Here is a 19,300-nt window from a genome sequence, read left to right on the forward strand (position 1 = left end):
ATAAAACAATATATACATTTAAATATGGATAGAGTTGGAATTAAAAAAAAAAAAGACAAAATAAATAATAAAACGTCCAAATATGGATGGATTTGAAATTGTGAAATTAAATAAATGAAAATATATTAAAATATGGAAAATAATGGAATGTTTTGAATAAAATAAATACAACTACATTAAAATATGTATTGAGATTACTTTTTACACATGAAATACATTTTAAAAAATGGATAGTGTTGGAATATATAAAAAAATATATACATTTAAATATGGATAGCCTTGACTTTTTAAAAATAAAATACATTCAAATATTGACACAGGTGGAATTTAAAAAATAAAATAAAATAAATGAGAATGTGTTGATAATGTTGGAATAAAATACATTATAATGTAGATTGAGATGGCTTAAAAAAAATGTAATATGGATAAAGTTGACTTTTTAAAAATAAAAAATACTTAAAATATGGACTTAGCTGACTTTTTGAAAATAAAATAAATACATCAAAATATGAAGAGTTGACTTTTTCAAAATATTTATATTAAAGCAGTGGTCCCCAAACACCGGGCTGCGGCCCGATTGGTACCAGGCAGCAGGAGAATTTTGTATCCATCTTCATTTTAAAAAAAAATAAATAAAAAAATAAATAAATATATATAAATATATATATTTTTTTATTTTTAAATTTTTTTTTTATTAAATCAACATAAAAAACACAATATACACTTACAATTAGTGCACCAACCACAAAAACGTCCCTTTTTCATGACAAAGAAAAAAAAAAAAAAAAAAAGGTACAAAAAGGTTGGGGACCACTGCATTAAAGTATGGATGATGTGGGTTGACTTTTTAAAAATGAAATAAAAACACACCAAAATATGTATACAGTTGGAATTATAAAAATAAAATTATGCATACGGTTGAATTTGTAAAAAAGTAGACGAAAAATGGTTAGATTAAAATTTTTAAAAGGTTTCAAGAATTGATTGTCGAAATCTTTTTAAAACAAAATTATTTAAAATATGTCAGAATATGGACAGTGTTGCAGTATTGCAAAATAAAATATGGATAGAGTAGGACATCTTTTTGAGGCCATTTGATGTCACTGAGAACAGAGGAAGTAACGCTGCAGGAAACTGGACTGTAAAATATTGCTATGTTTGCTGTTCATGTCGGAGAAACACGGATTGTTGTGCCATCGAAGCTTCCACAGGAGAAGAAGTGAACAGGAGCAGCATGATCCTTTCAGACTGCACAAACAAGAAGTGAACAGGAGCAGCATGATCCTTTCAGACTGCACATACAGGAAGTGAACAGGAGCAGCATGATCCTTTCAGACTGCACACACAAGAAGTGAACAGGAGCAGCATGATCCTTTCAGACTGCACACACAAGAAGTGAACAGGAGCAGCATGATCCTTTCAGACTGCACACACAAGAAGTGAACAGGAGCAGTATGATCCTTTCAGACTGCACACACAAGAAGTGAACAGGAGCAGCATGATCCTTTCAGACTGCACACACAAGAAGACATTTTGTTTTGGCCTGATGAGGATGATGATGATGATGATGATTATGATGGTGAGGGTGGTGGCTTGTAGAAAACATCCTCCTGTTCTTCAAGTTATGAAAAATATCATCTCCCACGTGTGGAGCAAAGTTTCTGCTAATCCCTTTGGAAAAATAGACATCCATGCTTCATGCTTGGCTTCCTGCTGGAATGTTCTCCGTGAGGAGCAGAAGCTGAGAAAAAAAGGGGGAAAGTGCTGGAATGAGATTTGGCAAAGCGGCCTCTTCCCGTGTCCTAGACGGACTTCCTCCTCCTCATCAGCCGCCGGTCGTCCGTCAAGCTGCGGAGGCCCGGCGACAGCGAGCTGACGGGCGAGGGGACGAAGCTGTTCTTCAGCGTGCTGGGCGAGATCTCCTCCATCTTGTAGGAGATGTTGTGGAAGTAGTGACCGGGGCACAGCGAGTTCCGGTGGGAGAAGTCGTGCGAGTTGTAGCGCATGCAGGAGCACACCGAGTGCAGGTCGCTCCCCTCCTGGCGGCGAGGCTGGCGCCGCCGCCGCCAGCCTCGCCGCAGGGACTCGTCCTGGACGCGGACGGCGGCGCCGTGGTTCCCGGCCAGCGAGGCTCGCTCCTCGGCGTCGCGGCGCTCGTCCTCGCTGTTCATGGTCAAGAAGCGCAGCACCACCAGGTTGAGGAAGGCGCCGATGACGGTGAGGCCCACCAGGATGTACATGAAGCTGAAGGCCACGTAGAGCGGCTTCTTCTGGAGCGCCCTGTTCTTCTGCAGGGCCACAAAGTCCCCGAAGCCGATGGTGGTCAGCGTGATGAAGCAGTAGTAGTAGGACTGGAAGAAGCTCCAGTCCTCGTAGTGCGAGAAGGCGGCGGCGCCGACGCAAAGCGTGCCCACGCAGGAGAAGAAGCCCACCGTCACCATGTTCTCCATGGAGACCTCGGTGGCGCTCATGCCGCAGCACTTCTTGATGCGCTTCAGCAGGTACTTGACGAAGGTGTTCATGCGCTCGCCCAGGCTCTGGAACATGACCAGGGTCAGGGGGATGCCCAGCACGGCGTAGAACATGCAGAAGGCCTTGCCCGCGTCCGTGCCTGGCGCCGCGTGGCCGTAGCCTGCAAGCAGGAGAACAACTTCAGAACTTTTCTTGACGGCCGTGTCTGCCAAAAAGGAAGAGAGTGAATTGGCACAGTGGGGTGAGGAGTCTTATCTCATTACTTTGGAGGCAGGAGCCTCTCACGCTTTTAGCTAATTAAACTTTAGCTGCTGACTCACACACACACACACACACACACACACACACACACACACACACACACACACACACACACCTGGGGCAGTCCTAATATTTTCACAACCCTAAATGACAATAAGGGTGCCCCCTAGGGCAGTGTTTTTCAACCACTGTGCCGCGGAACACCAGTGTGCCATGGGAGATGATCTCCATCCATCCATTTTCTACCGCTTATTCCCTTTCTGGGGTGGCGGGGGGCGCTGGCGCCCATCTCTGCTACAATCGGGCGGAAGGCGGGGTACACCCTGGACAAGTCGCCACCTCATCGCAGGGCCAACACAGCTAGACAGACAACATTCACACACTAGGGCCAATTTAGTGTTGCCAATCAACCTATCCCCAGGTGCATGTCAATCAATCAATCAATGTTTACTTATATAGCCCTAAATCACTAGTGTCTCAAAGGGCTGCACAAACCACTACGACATCCTCGGTAGGCCCACATAAGGGCAAGGAAAACTCACACCCAGTGGGACGTCGGTGACAATGATGACTATGAGAAACCTTGGAGAGGAGGAAAGCAATGGATGTCTTTGAAGTGGGAGGGGCCTATCCCCAGGTGCATGTCTTTGGAGGTGGGAGGGGCCTATCCCCAGGTGCATGTCTTTGGAGGTGGGAGGAAGCCGGAGTACCCGGAGGGAACCCACGCATTCACGGGGAGAACATGCAAACTCCACACAGAAAGATCCCGAGCCTGGATTTGAACCCAGGACTGCAGGACCTTCGTATTGTGAGGCAGACGCACTAACCCCTCTTCCCCTCTCATTTCATCTATTTGGGTTAAAAATATTTTTGCAAAGCAGTAATTGTAGTCTGCAAATAATGTTCCATTGTTGAGTGTCGGTGCTGTCTAGAGCTCAGCAGAGTAAGCATGTAATAATTAGGGATGCACTGAAATGAAAATTTGTGGCCAAACCCGAAGAAAATTTAAACGCTTGGCCGAAGGCCGAATACCGAATAATGAATGTAGTTTTTCACAATTTTTTTAATATTGCATAAATAGCCTAAAATAAATATTTAGATATGTTTTTCAAATAAAGTAATTTTTTATTGAATATCGACATTTTTTTAATATTCCAGTAGTCTTTGCTTTTCAAAAAAAGCACAAAGTTTTTCATTTATATTAGGCCTTCAAACAAAACATGCATTCCAAAAAAAAAAATAAAGTGCATTAAAGTGGATAAACCCACAACAAATGAATTATTGTCCTTTTGGCAAAAGTCTGCTTAGCCACAGTAGATATGCTAATAATGTAAACAGAAGGCTCAAGTAAATCTCAATTAAGTGTGTGCTTGTAACCTCATACACTTATACAGGTAGCCTACACATCCCAACGTCACTGCACGTTGGTTGATTGCGTCACCGCGTCCAAAAATTGCGTCACACGCCACTATTCGGCCTTGTTTTTAACTCATTCCACCGAAGGCCGAATGTGGCTTTTTTTGCCATATTCGGCCGAATATATTCGGTTACCGATTAATCGGTGCATCCCTATGTAATACTCTTCCATATCAGTAGGTGGCAGCAGGTAGCTAATTGCTTTGTAGATGTGGGAAACAGCGGGAGGCAGTGTGCAGGTAAAAAGGTGTCTAATGCTTGAATTAAAAAAAAGAAAAGAAAAGGAGAGTTCCACCCTAAAAAGTCCTTGAAGCTTAGGGAAGGCTATGCAGAACTAAAACTAAAACTGAACTGGCTACAAAGTCAACAAAAACAGAATGCTGGACGACAGCAAAGACTTACTGTGGAGCAAAGATGGCGTCCACAAAGTACATCCCAACATGACATGACAATCAACAATGTCCTCAGAAAGGAGGATAAAAACAACTGAAATATTCTTGATTGCTAAAACAAAGTAGATGCGGGAAATGTCGCTCAAAAGGAAGACATGAAACTGATACAGGAAAATACCAAAAAAATAGGAGCGCAAGAACACTACACACAAGAAAACAGCAAAAAACTCAAAATAAGTCAGGGTGTGATGTGACAGGTGGTGACAATACATCTACTTTGAGACAAGACCTATATTGATACAGTACATCTACTTTAAGACAAGACCTATATTGATACAGTACATCTACTTTGAGACAAGACCTATATTGATACAGTACATCTACTTTGAGACAAGACCTATATTGATACAGTACATCTACTTTGAGACAAGACCTATATTGATACAGTACACCTACTTTGAGACAAGACCTATATTGATACAGTACATCTACTTTGAGACAAGACCTATATTGATACAGTACATCTACTTTGAGACAAGACCTATATTGATACAGTACATCTACTTTGAGACAAGACCTATATTGATACAGTACATCTACTTTGAGACAAGACCTATATTGATACAGTACATCTACTTTGAGACAAGACCTATATTGATACAGTACTTCTACTTTGAGACAAGACCTATATTGATACAGTACATCTACTTTGAGACAAGACCTATATTGATACAGTACATCTACTTTGAGACAAGACCTATATTGATACAGTACATCTACTTTGAGACAAGACTTATATTGATACAGTACATCTACTTTGAGACAAGACCTATATTGATACAGTACATCTACTTTGAGACAAGACCTATATTGATACAGTACATCTACTTTGAGACAAGACTTATATTGATACAGTACATCTACTTTGAGACAAGACCTATATTGATACAGTGCATCTACTTTGAGACAAGACCTATATTGATACAGTACATCTACTTTTAGACAAGACCTATATTGTTACAGTACATCTACTTTGAGACAAGAGCTATATTGATAAAATACATCTACTTTGAGACAAGACCTATATTGATACAGTACATCTACTTTGAGACAAGACCTATATTGATACAGTACATCTACTTTGAGACAAGACCTATATTGATACAGTACACCTACTTTGAGACAAGACCTATATTGATACAGTACATCTATTTTGAGACAAGACCTATATTGATACAGTACATCTACTTTGAGACAAGACCTATATTGATACAGTACATCTACTTTGAGACAAGACCTACATTGATACAGTACATCTACTTTGAGACAAGACCTATATTGATACAGTACATCTACTTTGAGACAAGACTTATATTGATACAGTACACCTACTTTGAGACAAGACCTATATTGATACAGTACATCTACTTTGAGACAAGACCTATATTGATACAGTACATCTACTTTGAGACAAGACCTATATTGATACAGTACATCTACTTTGAGACAAGACCTATATTGATACAGTACATCTACTTTGAGACAAGACCTATATTGATACAGTACATCTACTTTGAGACAAGACCTATATTGATACAGTACTTCTACTTTGAGACAAGACCTATATTGATACAGTACATCTACTTTGAGACAAGACCTATATTGATACAGTACATCTACTTTGAGACAAGACCTATATTGATACAGTACATCTACTTTGAGACAAGACTTATATTGATACAGTACATCTACTTTGAGACAAGACCTATATTGATACAGTACATCTACTTTGAGACAAGACCTATATTGATACAGTACATCTACTTTTAGACAAGACCTATATTGTTACAGTACATCTACTTTGAGACAAGAGCTATATTGATAAAATACATCTACTTTGAGACAAGACCTATATTGATACAGTACATCTACTTTGAGACAAGACCTATATTGATACAGTACATCTACTTTGAGACAAGACCTATATTGATACAGTACATCTACTTTGAGACAAGACTTATATTGATACAGTACACCTACTTTGAGACAAGACCTATATTGATACAGTACATCTACTTTGAGACAAGACCTATATTGATACAGTACATCTACTTTGAGACAAGACCTATATTGATACAGTACATCTACTTTGAGACAAGACTTATATTGATACAGTACACCTACTTTGAGACAAGACCTATATTGATACAGTACATCTACTTTGAGACAAGACCTATATTGATACAGTACATCTACTTTGAGACAAGACCTATATTGATACAGTACATCTACTTTGAGACAAGACCTATATTGATACAGTACATCTACTTTGAGACAAGACCTATATTGATACAGTACATCTACTTTGAGACAAGACCTATATTGATACAGTACATCTACTTTGAGACAAGACCTATATTGATACAGTACATCTACTTTGAGACAAGACCTATATTGATACAGTACATCTACTTTGAGACAAGACCTATATTGATACAGTACTTCTACTTTGAGACAAGACCTATATTGATACAGTACATCTACTTTGAGACAAGACCTATATTGATACAGTACATCTACTTTGAGACAAGACCTATATTGATACAGTACATCTACTTTGAGACAAGACTTATATTGATACAGTACATCTACTTTGAGACAAGACCTATATTGATACAGTACATCTACTTTGAGACAAGACCTATATTGATACAGTACATCTACTTTTAGACAAGACCTATATTGTTACAGTACATCTACTTTGAGACAAGAGCTATATTGATAAAATACATCTACTTTGAGACAAGACCTATATTGATACAGTACACCTACTTTGAGACAAGACCTATATTGATACAGTACATCTACTTTGAGACAAGACCTATATTGATACAGTACATCTACTTTGAGACAAGACCTATATTGATACAGTACATCTACTTTGAGACAAGACCTATATTGATACAGTACATCTACTTTGAGACAAGACCTATATTGATATAGTACATCTACTTTGAGACAAGACCTATATTGATACAGTACATCTACTTTGAGACAAGACCTATATTGATACAGTACATCTACTTTGAGACAAGACCTATATTGATACAGTACACCTACTTTGAGACAAGACCTATATTGATACAGTACACCTACTTTGAGACAAGACCTATATTGATACAGTACACATACTTTGCGACAAGACCTATATTGATACAGTACACCTACTTTGAGACAAGACCTATATTGATACAGTACACCTACTTTGAGACAAGACCTATATTGATACAGTACATCTACTTTGAGACAAGACCTATATTGATACAGTACTTCTACTTTGAGACAAGACCTATATTGATACAGTACATCTACTTTGAGACAAGACCTATATTGATACAGTACACCTACTTTGAGACAAGACCTATATTGATACAGTACATCTACTTTGAGACAAGACCTATATTGATACAGTACATCTACTTTGAGACAAGACCTACATTGATACAGTACATCTACTTTGAGACAAGACCTATATTGATCCAGTACACCTACTTTGAGACAAGACCTATATTGATACAGTACATCTACTTTGAGACAAGACCTATATTGATACAGTACATCTACTTTGAGACAAGACCTATATTGATACAGTACATCTACTTTGAGACAAGACCTATATTGATACTGTACATCTACTTTGAGACAAGACCTATATTGACACAGTACATCTACTTTGAGACAAGACCTATATTGATACAGTACACCTACTTTGAGACAAGACCTATATTGATACAGTACATCTACTTTGAGACAAGACCTATAAACTTGTATGGCGCTTTTCTACCTTCTAGGTACTCAAAGTGCTTTGACACTACTTCCACATTCACACACTTATGGCCCTAACCAGATTCCATCAGGAGCAAGGGTGAGGTGTCTTGCTCAAAGACACAACAGACGTGATGGGGTTTGTAGAATGTGGGGATTGAACCAGGAACCCTCAAGTTGCTGGCACGGACACTCTCCCAAACGCACTACGCCGTCCCCCAAATCATAAAAGACATTTTTGTGTTTGCAGGAGTAGAAGATGCAGTACTATTAGTATACATGTAGTACTATTAGTGTACATGCAGTACTATTAGTGTACATGCAGTACTATTAGTGTACATGCAGTACTATTAGTGCACATGCAGTACTATTAGTGTACATGCAGTACTATTAGTGCACATGCAGTACTATCAGTGTGCATGCGGTACTATTAGTGTACATGCAGTACTATTAGTGCACATGCGGTACTATTAGTGCACATGCAGTACTATTAGTGCACATGCAGTACTATTAGTGCACATGCAGTACTATTAGTGCGCATGCAGTACTATTAGTGCACATGCGGTACTATTAGTGCACATGCAGTACTATTAGTGTACATGCAGTACTATTAGTGCACATGCAGTACTATTAGTGCACATGCAGTACTATTAGTGCACATGCGGTACTATTAGTGCACATGCGGTACTATTAGTGTACATGCAGTACTATTAGTGCACATGCAGTACTATTAGTGCGCATGCAGTACTATTAGTGCGCATGCAGTACTATTAGTGCGCATGCAGTACTATCAGTGTGCATGCAGTACTATTAGTGTACATGCAGTACTATTAGTGCACATGCGGTACTATTAGTGCACATGCGGTACTATTAGTGTACATGTAGTACTATTAGTGCACATGCAGTACTATTAGTGCACATGCAGTACTATTAGTGCACATGCAGTACTATCAGTGTGCATGCAGTACTATTAGTGCACATGCAGTACTATTAGTGTACATGCAGTACTATTAGTGTACATGCAGCACTATTAGTGCACATGCAGTACTATTAGTGCACATACAGTACTATTAGTGCACATGCAGTACTATTAGTGCACATGCAGTACTATTAGTGCACATGCGGTACTATTAGTGTACATGCAGTACTATTGGTGTACATGCAGTACTATTAGTGTACATGCAGTACTATTAGTGTACATGCAGTACTATTAGTGCACATGCAGTACTATTAGTGCACATGCAGTACTATTAGTGTACATGCAGTACTATTAGTGCACATGCAGTACTATTAGTGCACATGCAGTACTATTAGTGTACATGCAGTACTATTAGTGTACATGCAGTACTATTAGTGCACATGCAGTACTATTAGTGCGCATGCGGTACTATCAGTGTGCATGCAGTACTATTAGTGTACATGCAGTACTATTAGTGTACATGCAGTACTATTAGTGCACATGCGGTACTATTAGTGCGCATGCAGTACTATTAGTGCGCATGCAGTACTATCAGTGTGCATGCAGTACTATTAGTGTACATGCAGTACTATTAGTGCACATGCGGTACTATTAGTGCACATGCGGTACTATTAGTGTACATGTAGTACTATTAGTGCACATGCAGTACTATTAGTGCACATTCAGTACTATCAGTGTGCATGCAGTACTATTAGTGCGCATGCAGTACTATCAGTGTGCATGCAGTACTATTAGTGTACATGCAGTACTATTAGTGCACATGCGGTACTATTAGTGCACATGCGGTACTATTAGTGTACATGTAGTACTATTAGTGCACATGCAGTACTATTAGTGCACATTCAGTACTATCAGTGTGCATGCAGTACTATTAGTGTACATGCAGTACTATTAGTGTACATGCAGTACTATTAGTGCACATGCAGTACTATTAGTGCACATTCAGTACTATCAGTGTGCATGCAGTACTATTAGTGCGCATGCAGTACTATTAGTGTACATGCAGTACTATTAGTGTACATGCAGCACTATTAGTGCACATGCAGTACTATTAGTGCACATGCAGTACTATTAGTGTGCATGCAGTACTATTAGTGCACATGCAGTACTATTAGTGTACATGCAGTACTATTAGTGTACATGCAGCACTATTAGTGCACATGCAGCACTATTAGTGCACATGCAGTACTATTAGTGCACATGCAGTACTATTAGTGTACATGCAGTACTATTAGTGCACATGCGGCGTGTGTTTGTGTGTGTGTGTGTGTGTGTGTGTGTGTGTGTGTGTGTGTGTGTGTGTGTGTGTGTGTGTTAGAATAATTATGTATATATTATCACACTAACTTTAGTATGCTTAAAGTCCGTTGCTTTAGTTATTAGCTATTGTGCTCGTGGAGAGGCGGACCCGACGGTCCGACAGAGAGGCAGGGCACGCTGGAGCCTGGCCCAAGATGGCGGCGAGGAGGCGGGGATGGCGAGCGAGCGGCGAGGCGGAGCGTGCCGGGAGCGACGCCACGAACAAGATCAGGTGTGTGGATCGCGCACCTGCACACCATTAATGTATCTCCTCTCGCTGTATAAAAGGGGAGGAGGAGGAGAAAACGGAGATGGTGATGGTGTGGAGCGAGAGCAACACATACGAGGAAGGAACAAGAGAGAGACGACAAGACGAGCAGAAGCGCGTGCAACCCGGAAGAGAGCGACAGCGAGACGCAGAAAACGCGAAGGCTGAGAAGCAACGCGCAAAAGACGTTTGCCTATTGGGAAATAAAGAAGTCAACACCTGCTCAAAGCAATGTCCTTCCTTGGTGGTCCCTGGAACCCGCAAGACGACGGCTTGAGTCCTTCACAGTGATCAAGTTAGACTTTTTTCTAATCTATGCAAGGACAAAACTTCAGGGACCTCGGCAGGGATGGGATGACAGCACGCAGACGAGACAGAGACTTCAAGGACCTTAACGAAGAGAAGATGACAACACGCAGACGAAGCGGGGACTCGGAAAAATCACAAGGCCCCCAGCCCAGCCCGTCACGTACTGTGCGTCTTGGACTTGCTTTGCATAATATATGTGACCACTCTTTTTAGATGCGGCCTCAGGGATGTTGACTATGGAACTCTGAATAAATAGAGGAACGTGGGAACTGAACCTTAGAGCGTAGGGCGAGAATGTGACTGAGTGTTCAGCGCCATGCGTTCTCCTCATGAGCTCTATGGAACTCTGTCTCCGCTTGGTTCCTTGCTTCTTGTCTGATTAATAGATGTCATCAGTGTGTGTGTGTGTGTGTGTGTGTGTGTGTGTGTGTGTGTGTGTGTGTGTGTGTGTGTGATGAAAAAGTGTAACATATTCATATTTGCAGTGGTAGATAAAAATTGATTTAAACAAAAAAGGTGAATTAAAAACAGTCACTTGTAGTTGCTTCCAAGTGTGTGGCAAACTATCTCTTGTGGACATCTGAATGCTGCGATGAGGTGGCGACTTGTCCAGGGTGTACCCCGCCTTCCGCCCGATTGTAGCTGAGATAGGCGCCAGCGCCCCCCACAACCCCAAAAGGGAATAAGCGGTAGAAAATGGATGGATGGACATCTGAATGCCCTTTTGTTTCCCCGACATTTTTCATTACCAAGATAAAAATTTACCAGCGCAAAATTGTTGGAAAATGTTCTTGTTTTTGAATCTGTGAGCGGATTTGCGCCACCATGTATTTTTTAGACCTTTTCAAAACCTGTGAGGTCATCTGATCAATTTCTCCTTGTCGTCCCAATAACCCGCTTAAAATCCAGAGGAGATTGTGCCTTTTTTTCTGGGGCTCTGAAACAATCCCCCTATTTAATGAGTTTTAAATCACATTTATAACATATTTAGGGTCCTTTGCTATTGAAACTGCTGTGTTTTATTATTATTCCGCACCTACGCGCTGTAATTTGACCCCCTTAACATGCTTCAAAACTTACCAAATTTGACACACATGTCGGAATAGCAAACCTTCCCAACATATTAAGCAACCAATCCCTCAAAATGAAAATTGCACTCTAGCGCCCCCTAGGAAAAAAATGACAGACAAAACTGCATGTAACTTCTGTTAGGAATGTCATAGCGACATGAAACAAAAACTCCTATGTAGGTCTGACTTAGACCCAATTTTCATACACTCACTTCTTTCAGCAAAAATCTACAGGAAGTTGGCAAAAACCCCTTCAAAATAAAATTTTCGCCAAAAATGCCATTTTTGCCTCTTTGCGCTGTAATTTGACCCCTTTAAAATGCTTCAAAAGTCACTAAACTTGGCGCACACATAAGGACTGGCGAATATTGCGATTTAATGAAAAAACCAAACCCCAAAACTCAAAATTGCGCTCTAGCGCTATTTTTGAATAAAGCACTGAAAAAACTGCTCCTAGGAAGAAAACACAGACAAAATTGCTTGTAACTTCTGGTAAGAATGTCGGAAAGACATGAAACAAAAAACTCTATGTAGGTCTCGCTTAGACCTACATTTCATAGATTGACAACCCCCAACAAAAATCAACAGGAGGTTTGCAATCCCCCCTTCAAAACAAAAGTTTTGTAAAAACCGGTCACCTTTTTCAAAAATGATCTCCTCTCAGTGCGTTTGTTGTTTTGGCTTCAAACTCGCACAGGAGAGAGCTTGAACTTTTCTGATTAAAAGTATAGAACAGAGTTTTGATAAGTTCTCAGGTTTTGATTTTACGCGCCTTCAAAGAACCCCTGTGCAAAGTCTCCTTAAAAATGTCATTTTTGCCTCTTTGAGCTGTTATTTGACCCCCTGAAAATGCTTCTAAACTCACCAAACTTGACACACACATCAGGTCTGGCAAAAATTGCGATCTGATGAAAAAACCTAAACTCAAAACTCAAAATTGCGCTCTACCGCCCCCCTAGGAATACAACACTGACAAACTGCTCCTAGGAAGAAAACACAGACAAAACTGCTTGTAACTTCCGGTAGGAATGTCAGAGAGACATGAAACAAAAACACTATGTAGGTCTCACTTAGACCTACATTTTAATAATTAACATACTTTAGCAAAAATCAACAGGAAGTTTGATATTTTCACTTCAATATAACAACTGCATTACTTTCACAATGCATTAGATTCTCAAAATAGTGGCACCAAGGCGTCTTCTAACGTGGGTCTCGGGGGCAGCAGCCAAAGGCGGACCCGACCAACGCTGCTTGCAGCTTTACTTACTCCTTGTCTTTTGAACCAGCTGTGGGGTTTTAGTCAATTCTACTTTAATATTTTTGTGAATTTTAATTCATTGTGGTTTTGTTTTCCATACACTTGACTGACCTCAGTTCTATCCTGCCTCTAAATGTGTTTTCACTTTTTGTGAAACTATATTTTAATGAGCTATATTAATAAAGTGGATTGGATTAAGTTATTTGTATTAATGTCACAATCCCAGCAAACAAAATAATGGGGATTATACAGTCAGGAAGTGACTCATATGGCCCCATTCCTAGGTGGATCTCGCATGAGAGTAAGGAGGTGGAGGCTTGATTAATCACTTTACAATACAGTCTGCTGAAAATGATGGAAAGTGCCACTCTACTAATTGACGCTGCAGTAAAAGTTACAATTGCCGCAGAACACATTTTAAGATATTAAACACTCTACTGCCATCTAGTGGCAAAAGTCGATAGTTCACGTCACGTTTCGTGTGTCAGGTCAACGGTGACAGACAGGGCCATATGAATCCCCTTCCTACTGTAGGTTGGACTTTTCCTCGGTTTTAGTCAAGTCATTTAAAAAAGGTAAACATGCAAGTCTATAGGCTACTAGGAACTAGCAGCTACACAACTGCTGAGCACATAACAGCACACAAGCTAAACATACGTAATAATCGTCACACGTGTGTCAATATACAAACCCGGTTTCCATATGAGTTGGGAAATAGTGTTAGATGTAAATATAAACAGAATACAATGATTTGCAAATCCTTTTCAACCCATATTCAGTTGAATATGCTACAAAGACAACATATTTGATGTTCAAACTCATAAACTTTATTTTTTATTGCAAATAATCATTAACGTTAGAATTTGATGCCAGCAACATGTGACAAAGAAGTTGGGAAAGGTGGCAATAAATACTGATAAAGTTGAGGAATGCTCATCAAACACTTATTTGGAACATCCCACAGGTGTGCAGGCTAATTGGGAACAGGTGGGTGCCATGATTGGCTATAAAAACAGCTTACCAAAAAATGCTCAGTCTTTCACAAGAAAGGATGGGGCGAGGTACACCCCTTTGTCCACAACTGCGTGAGCAAATAGTCAAACAGTTTAAGAACAACCTTTCTCAAAGTGCAATTGCAAGAAATTTAGGGATTTCAACATCTACGCTCCATAATATCATCAAAAGGTTCAGAGAATCTGGAGAAATCACTCCATGTAAGCAGCATGGCCGGAAACCAACATTGAATGACCGTGACCTTCCATCCCTCAGACGGCACTGTATCAAAAACCGACATCAATCTCTAAAGAATATCACCACATGGGCTCAGGAACCCTTCAGAAAACCACTGTCACTAAATACAATTGGTCGCTACATCTGTAAGTGCAAGTTAAAGCTCTACTATGCAAAGCCAAAGCCATTTATCAACAACATCCAGAAACGCCGCAGGCTTCTCTGGGCCTGAGATCATCTAAGATGGACTGATCCAAAGTGGAAAAGTGTTCTGGGGTCTGACGAGTCCACATGTCAAATTGTTTTTGGACATATTCGACATTGTGTCATCCGGACCAAAGGGGAAGCGAACCATCCAGACTTATATCAACGCAAAGTGTAAAAGCCAGCATGTGTGATGGTATGGGGGTGCATTAGTGGCCAAGGCATGGGTAACTTACACATCTGTGAAGGCACCATTAATGCTGAAAGGTACATACAGCTTTTGGAACAACATATGCTGCCATCCAAGCACCGTCTTTTTCATGGACGCCCCTGCTTATTTTAGCAAGACAATGTCAAGCCACATTCAGCACGTGTTACAACAGCGTGGCTTTGTAGTAAAAGAGTGCAGGTACTTTCCTGGCCCGCCTGCAGTCCAGACCTGTCTCCCATGGAAAATGTGTGGCGCATTATGAAGCGTAAAATAGGACAGCGGAGACCCCGGACTGTTGAAGGACTGAAGCTCTACATAAAACAAGAATGGGAAAGAATTCCACTTTCAAATCTTCAACAATTAGTTTCCTCAGTTCCCAAACGTTTATTGAGAGCTGTTAAACGAAAAGGTGATGTAACACAGTGGTGAACATGCCCTTTCCCAACTACTTTGGCACGTGATGCAGCCATGAAATTCTAAGTTAATTATTATTTGCAAAAAAAAAAAAGTTTATGATTTAGAACATCAAATATGTTGTCTTTGTAGCATATTCAACTGAATATGGGTTGAAAATATTTTTTTTCCGTTTATATTTACATCTAACACAATTTCCCAACTAATGGAAACAGGGTTTGTAAACATGTCTCATATTAACTTACACATACAAAGTCTCCAAGGCAGAAGTGTTAAAAGTATCCAGTAACAAACATATCATCGTCCATCTGACTGTCTAAAGAACTACTGTGGCCACTGGGAGTCGCCAAAAAAAAAAAACAATTGCCACCCCACTTCAGCTTCAAGATAGCATAAATCCACTATCAACCAGTTAGCATTTTCCATACCTAGCATTGTTCTCGGTTTGACTCATTTCCCTTGATCAAACCTTTTCTAACATTCCACACTACTAATTGATACAGTATGTATGATTGATGCTGATATCGTATCTGACTAATATGGGGATTGGTCAACACTCAAGGACCTGATATCGCTTTGTCTGGGGTTTTAAAAGAAGGCTGCCTTGCTAGCAGTACATCTCAGGCAAATAGGAAGTGTATCTACCACAGCAAAAAAACTTATATATTCCTTACAATCCATAGTAGGGTGCAGTAAGTGGACATGCTATGATCTGTGGTGATACAGGCCTCCAGATTGATAGAAAATACCGTATTTCCTTGAATTGCCACCAGGTATATAGTATGCACCTGCCTAGAATTACTGCCGGGTCAAACTCTTTTCAGAAAATATTATTTTTATTAGCGCATATCTAGAATTTCCACCGGGTCAAACTCGTCACGTCACGAGTGACACTTCACCTGTCATCATTTTCAAAATGGAGGAGGCTGATTTCAATCATTTGAAATCGCATAAAGGGAAGAAGACTAAGAGCTATTCAGTAGGATTTAAGGTCCAAGCTATTGAATATGCTAAAAAGAACAGTAAGCGGCTATGTTTTATTAATATACCGTAGCTGTGTGTGTCAAATATGAGTCGTTAAATGACTCCCGCCTCCTGGTGGTAGAGGGCGCTAGTGATCCTTCTTGCGACTACTCGGCTGCAGAAGAAGTGACAACAATATTTTTCCTCTCGCTTGCACTTTTAACATGGAGGATTACATATCTAAAATAAAACGGTTTTCTAAACTGGACTTTCAATCGAAGCGGGAGGTAATAAAGGAAGATCTCCATCGGGACAGAGAGTCTTTTAAAACTGAAGAAAGATAAGGAAGACTTCTATAAACAAGTTATCTATGCTTTTGATCAGAAGGAACTGTGCATGGACTTCATTTATAAGTAAAGGTGCGATCATAATAACCGTTTTTTATATTAAATGTGCTTTTCATGATGGTATCCTTACATCACACTCAAATTTATAAGCGCAGGCCTAAAATTACCGCATGCCTTAGGTAAACGCCGGAGTGAGAAGAGGTTTTAAATTAATTAGCGCCCCGGCGGCAATTCAAGAAAATACGGCAACAACATTTTGCAGCAGATATCTGAGAGCAGAGAGCGCCCCCTGTGGTCCACAACAGTGTTGCAGGCGTGTGTGAGTCAAGGTTTGTTTGGCTGCTTCTTGACTTCAGGAGCACTTATTTGGAGCATCTTCCCACTCCCACACGGCCGTGCAGTCACAGTGGACGCTGAGTCATTGATGCTGAGATCCCAGTGACACGGCCCAGGAAGGGCAAATCCCGTTATGATTTTATAACAGTTTCAGTTCTCTCTTGCCGAGAACGGCCAATGGTTCCGATGAATAAATCAAGTGGCAAAGTGAGATTTCATTGGCGCCACAAGACAAACGGCAACACGGGAGGCTGACCTGCTGCACGCCATTAATCACCAAGTGTGGGAGGACAGTGCATGGCATGCAGCTTACTGGTCGCGGAATAGACGAGTCATTTAATAAAAAAAAAAAAATGTCCACCTTTTTTTGGTTTGATATTAAAAAACAAAAAAAAAAGATTGTTTTACATTACCCGAAATTGTACGTATTTTTGCACCATTGGGTGCAGCAAATGATAAGGTGCATTTTGAGAGGACTTCCTTGTGGTGTCGGTCGGTTTCTGCAGCGCTACTGCCTTGTAATACACTTTTCCACCACTTGTGGCAGTAATGACAATATCAAACAAACAGACAAAGTCAGAGAAATTGAACCGCAAAAAATATGACTAAAGAGCTGTATTTTTACAAACCCCGTTTCCATATTTATTTTTCTTATTTATTTCGGCAATCTTCACATAAAACAAAGAACAACAACAAAAGAAGAAAAACAAAACACTCATTTGAGCAATGATTGAGCCGAAAGGGTGTAGGTTGAAGCAACGCTTATATAAACCTACCCCATCACAACAAGAACAAGGTTCAAAATATACCAAATCTAATACATGCTTCACTTATATTACTTTTATTTTTTAAACAATATATAAGTGAAGTGAAGTGAATTGTGTTTATATAGCGCTTTTCTCTAGTGACTCAAAGCGCTTTACATAGTGAAACCCAATATCTAAGTTACATTTAAACCAGTGTGGGTGGCACTGGGAGCAGGTGGGTAAAGTGCCTTGCCCAAGGACACAACGGCAGTGACTAGGATGGCAGAAGCGGGAATCGAACCAGCAACCCTCAAGTTGCTGGCACGGCCGCTCAACCAACCGAGCTATGCCGCCCCAACATATATGTAGCACACGTCTCATATACACAGTTTAACATTTAAATCAAACATATACATTTGTACACTTATATATATATATATATATATATATATACATATTATATATACACAATTTATTTAAATTCCATATAAAGTGGTAATATATACATTTTAATATAACCTATATGTATATATATTTATATACATATTATATATTATTGTGTTTCTAAAACAATGTTTGCTCTTCTTTCTTATATTTACTAATAATACATGATTTAAAAAGCTTTTTAAACTGCTTTATGTTGGTGCTGTGTTTTATTTCATCCTTTAAACAGTTCCATATTTTAACCCCTGCTATTGTTATACTCATTCGTTTTTGCGTTTGTTCTCCAATATTGGATCTATGAGTTGGGAAATTGTGTTAGATGTAAATATAAACGGAATACAATGATTGGTTTTTATCTAGTCTGCACTTTGTGTTGTTATTATTATTATTATTGGCTTTTATCTAGTTTGCACTTTGTCTGTATTATTTCTATTATCAGTATAATCGACTCATTTTTGCCTTATTATTTTTATTTTCCCGTTTTAATGATGTTGGATCTGTGTTGTTGTTATTTTTGTGGACAAGTGTTGTAAATTAGCTTTGGCTACAAACACTATGATGCATACTTTGGAAAACTGTTTCAGATGTTTATGTTTTTTGTATCTGTCCCTTTTTCAAATAAACCTTAATAATTTGCAAATAGTTTTCAACCCATATTCAGTTGAATATGCTACAAGGACAACTGTATCAAAAACCGACATAAATCTCTAAAGGATATCACCACGTGGGATCAGGAACACTTCAGAAAACCGCTGTCACTAAATACAGTTGGTCGCTACATTTGTAAGTGCAAGTTAAAGCTCTACTATGCAAAGCGAAAGCCATTTATCAACAACATCCAGAAACGCCGCCG

The 19,300-nt window shown here is 39.7% G+C and overlaps 1 protein-coding gene across 1 annotated transcript in view; it reads right to left on the reverse strand.

The window, feature by feature from the left end:
- Window positions 1–784: 784 nt before the first annotated feature.
- The window catches only part of kcnk9 (potassium channel, subfamily K, member 9), an 88,907-nt gene continuing 70,391 nt past the window's right edge, over window positions 785–19,300 (reverse strand). Inside the window, exon 2 of the mRNA XM_061882641.1 lies at window positions 785–2,632. Coding sequence (XP_061738625.1) covers window positions 1,803–2,632 — 830 coding nt within the window. The 3' untranslated portion in view covers window positions 785–1,802. The remainder of the gene's footprint in view (window positions 2,633–19,300) is intronic.

The sequence above is a fragment of the Nerophis ophidion genome, linkage group LG21 (genome assembly GCF_033978795.1).
Source record: "Nerophis ophidion isolate RoL-2023_Sa linkage group LG21, RoL_Noph_v1.0, whole genome shotgun sequence".
In the NCBI taxonomy this organism is placed as follows: Eukaryota; Metazoa; Chordata; class Actinopteri; order Syngnathiformes; family Syngnathidae; genus Nerophis; species Nerophis ophidion.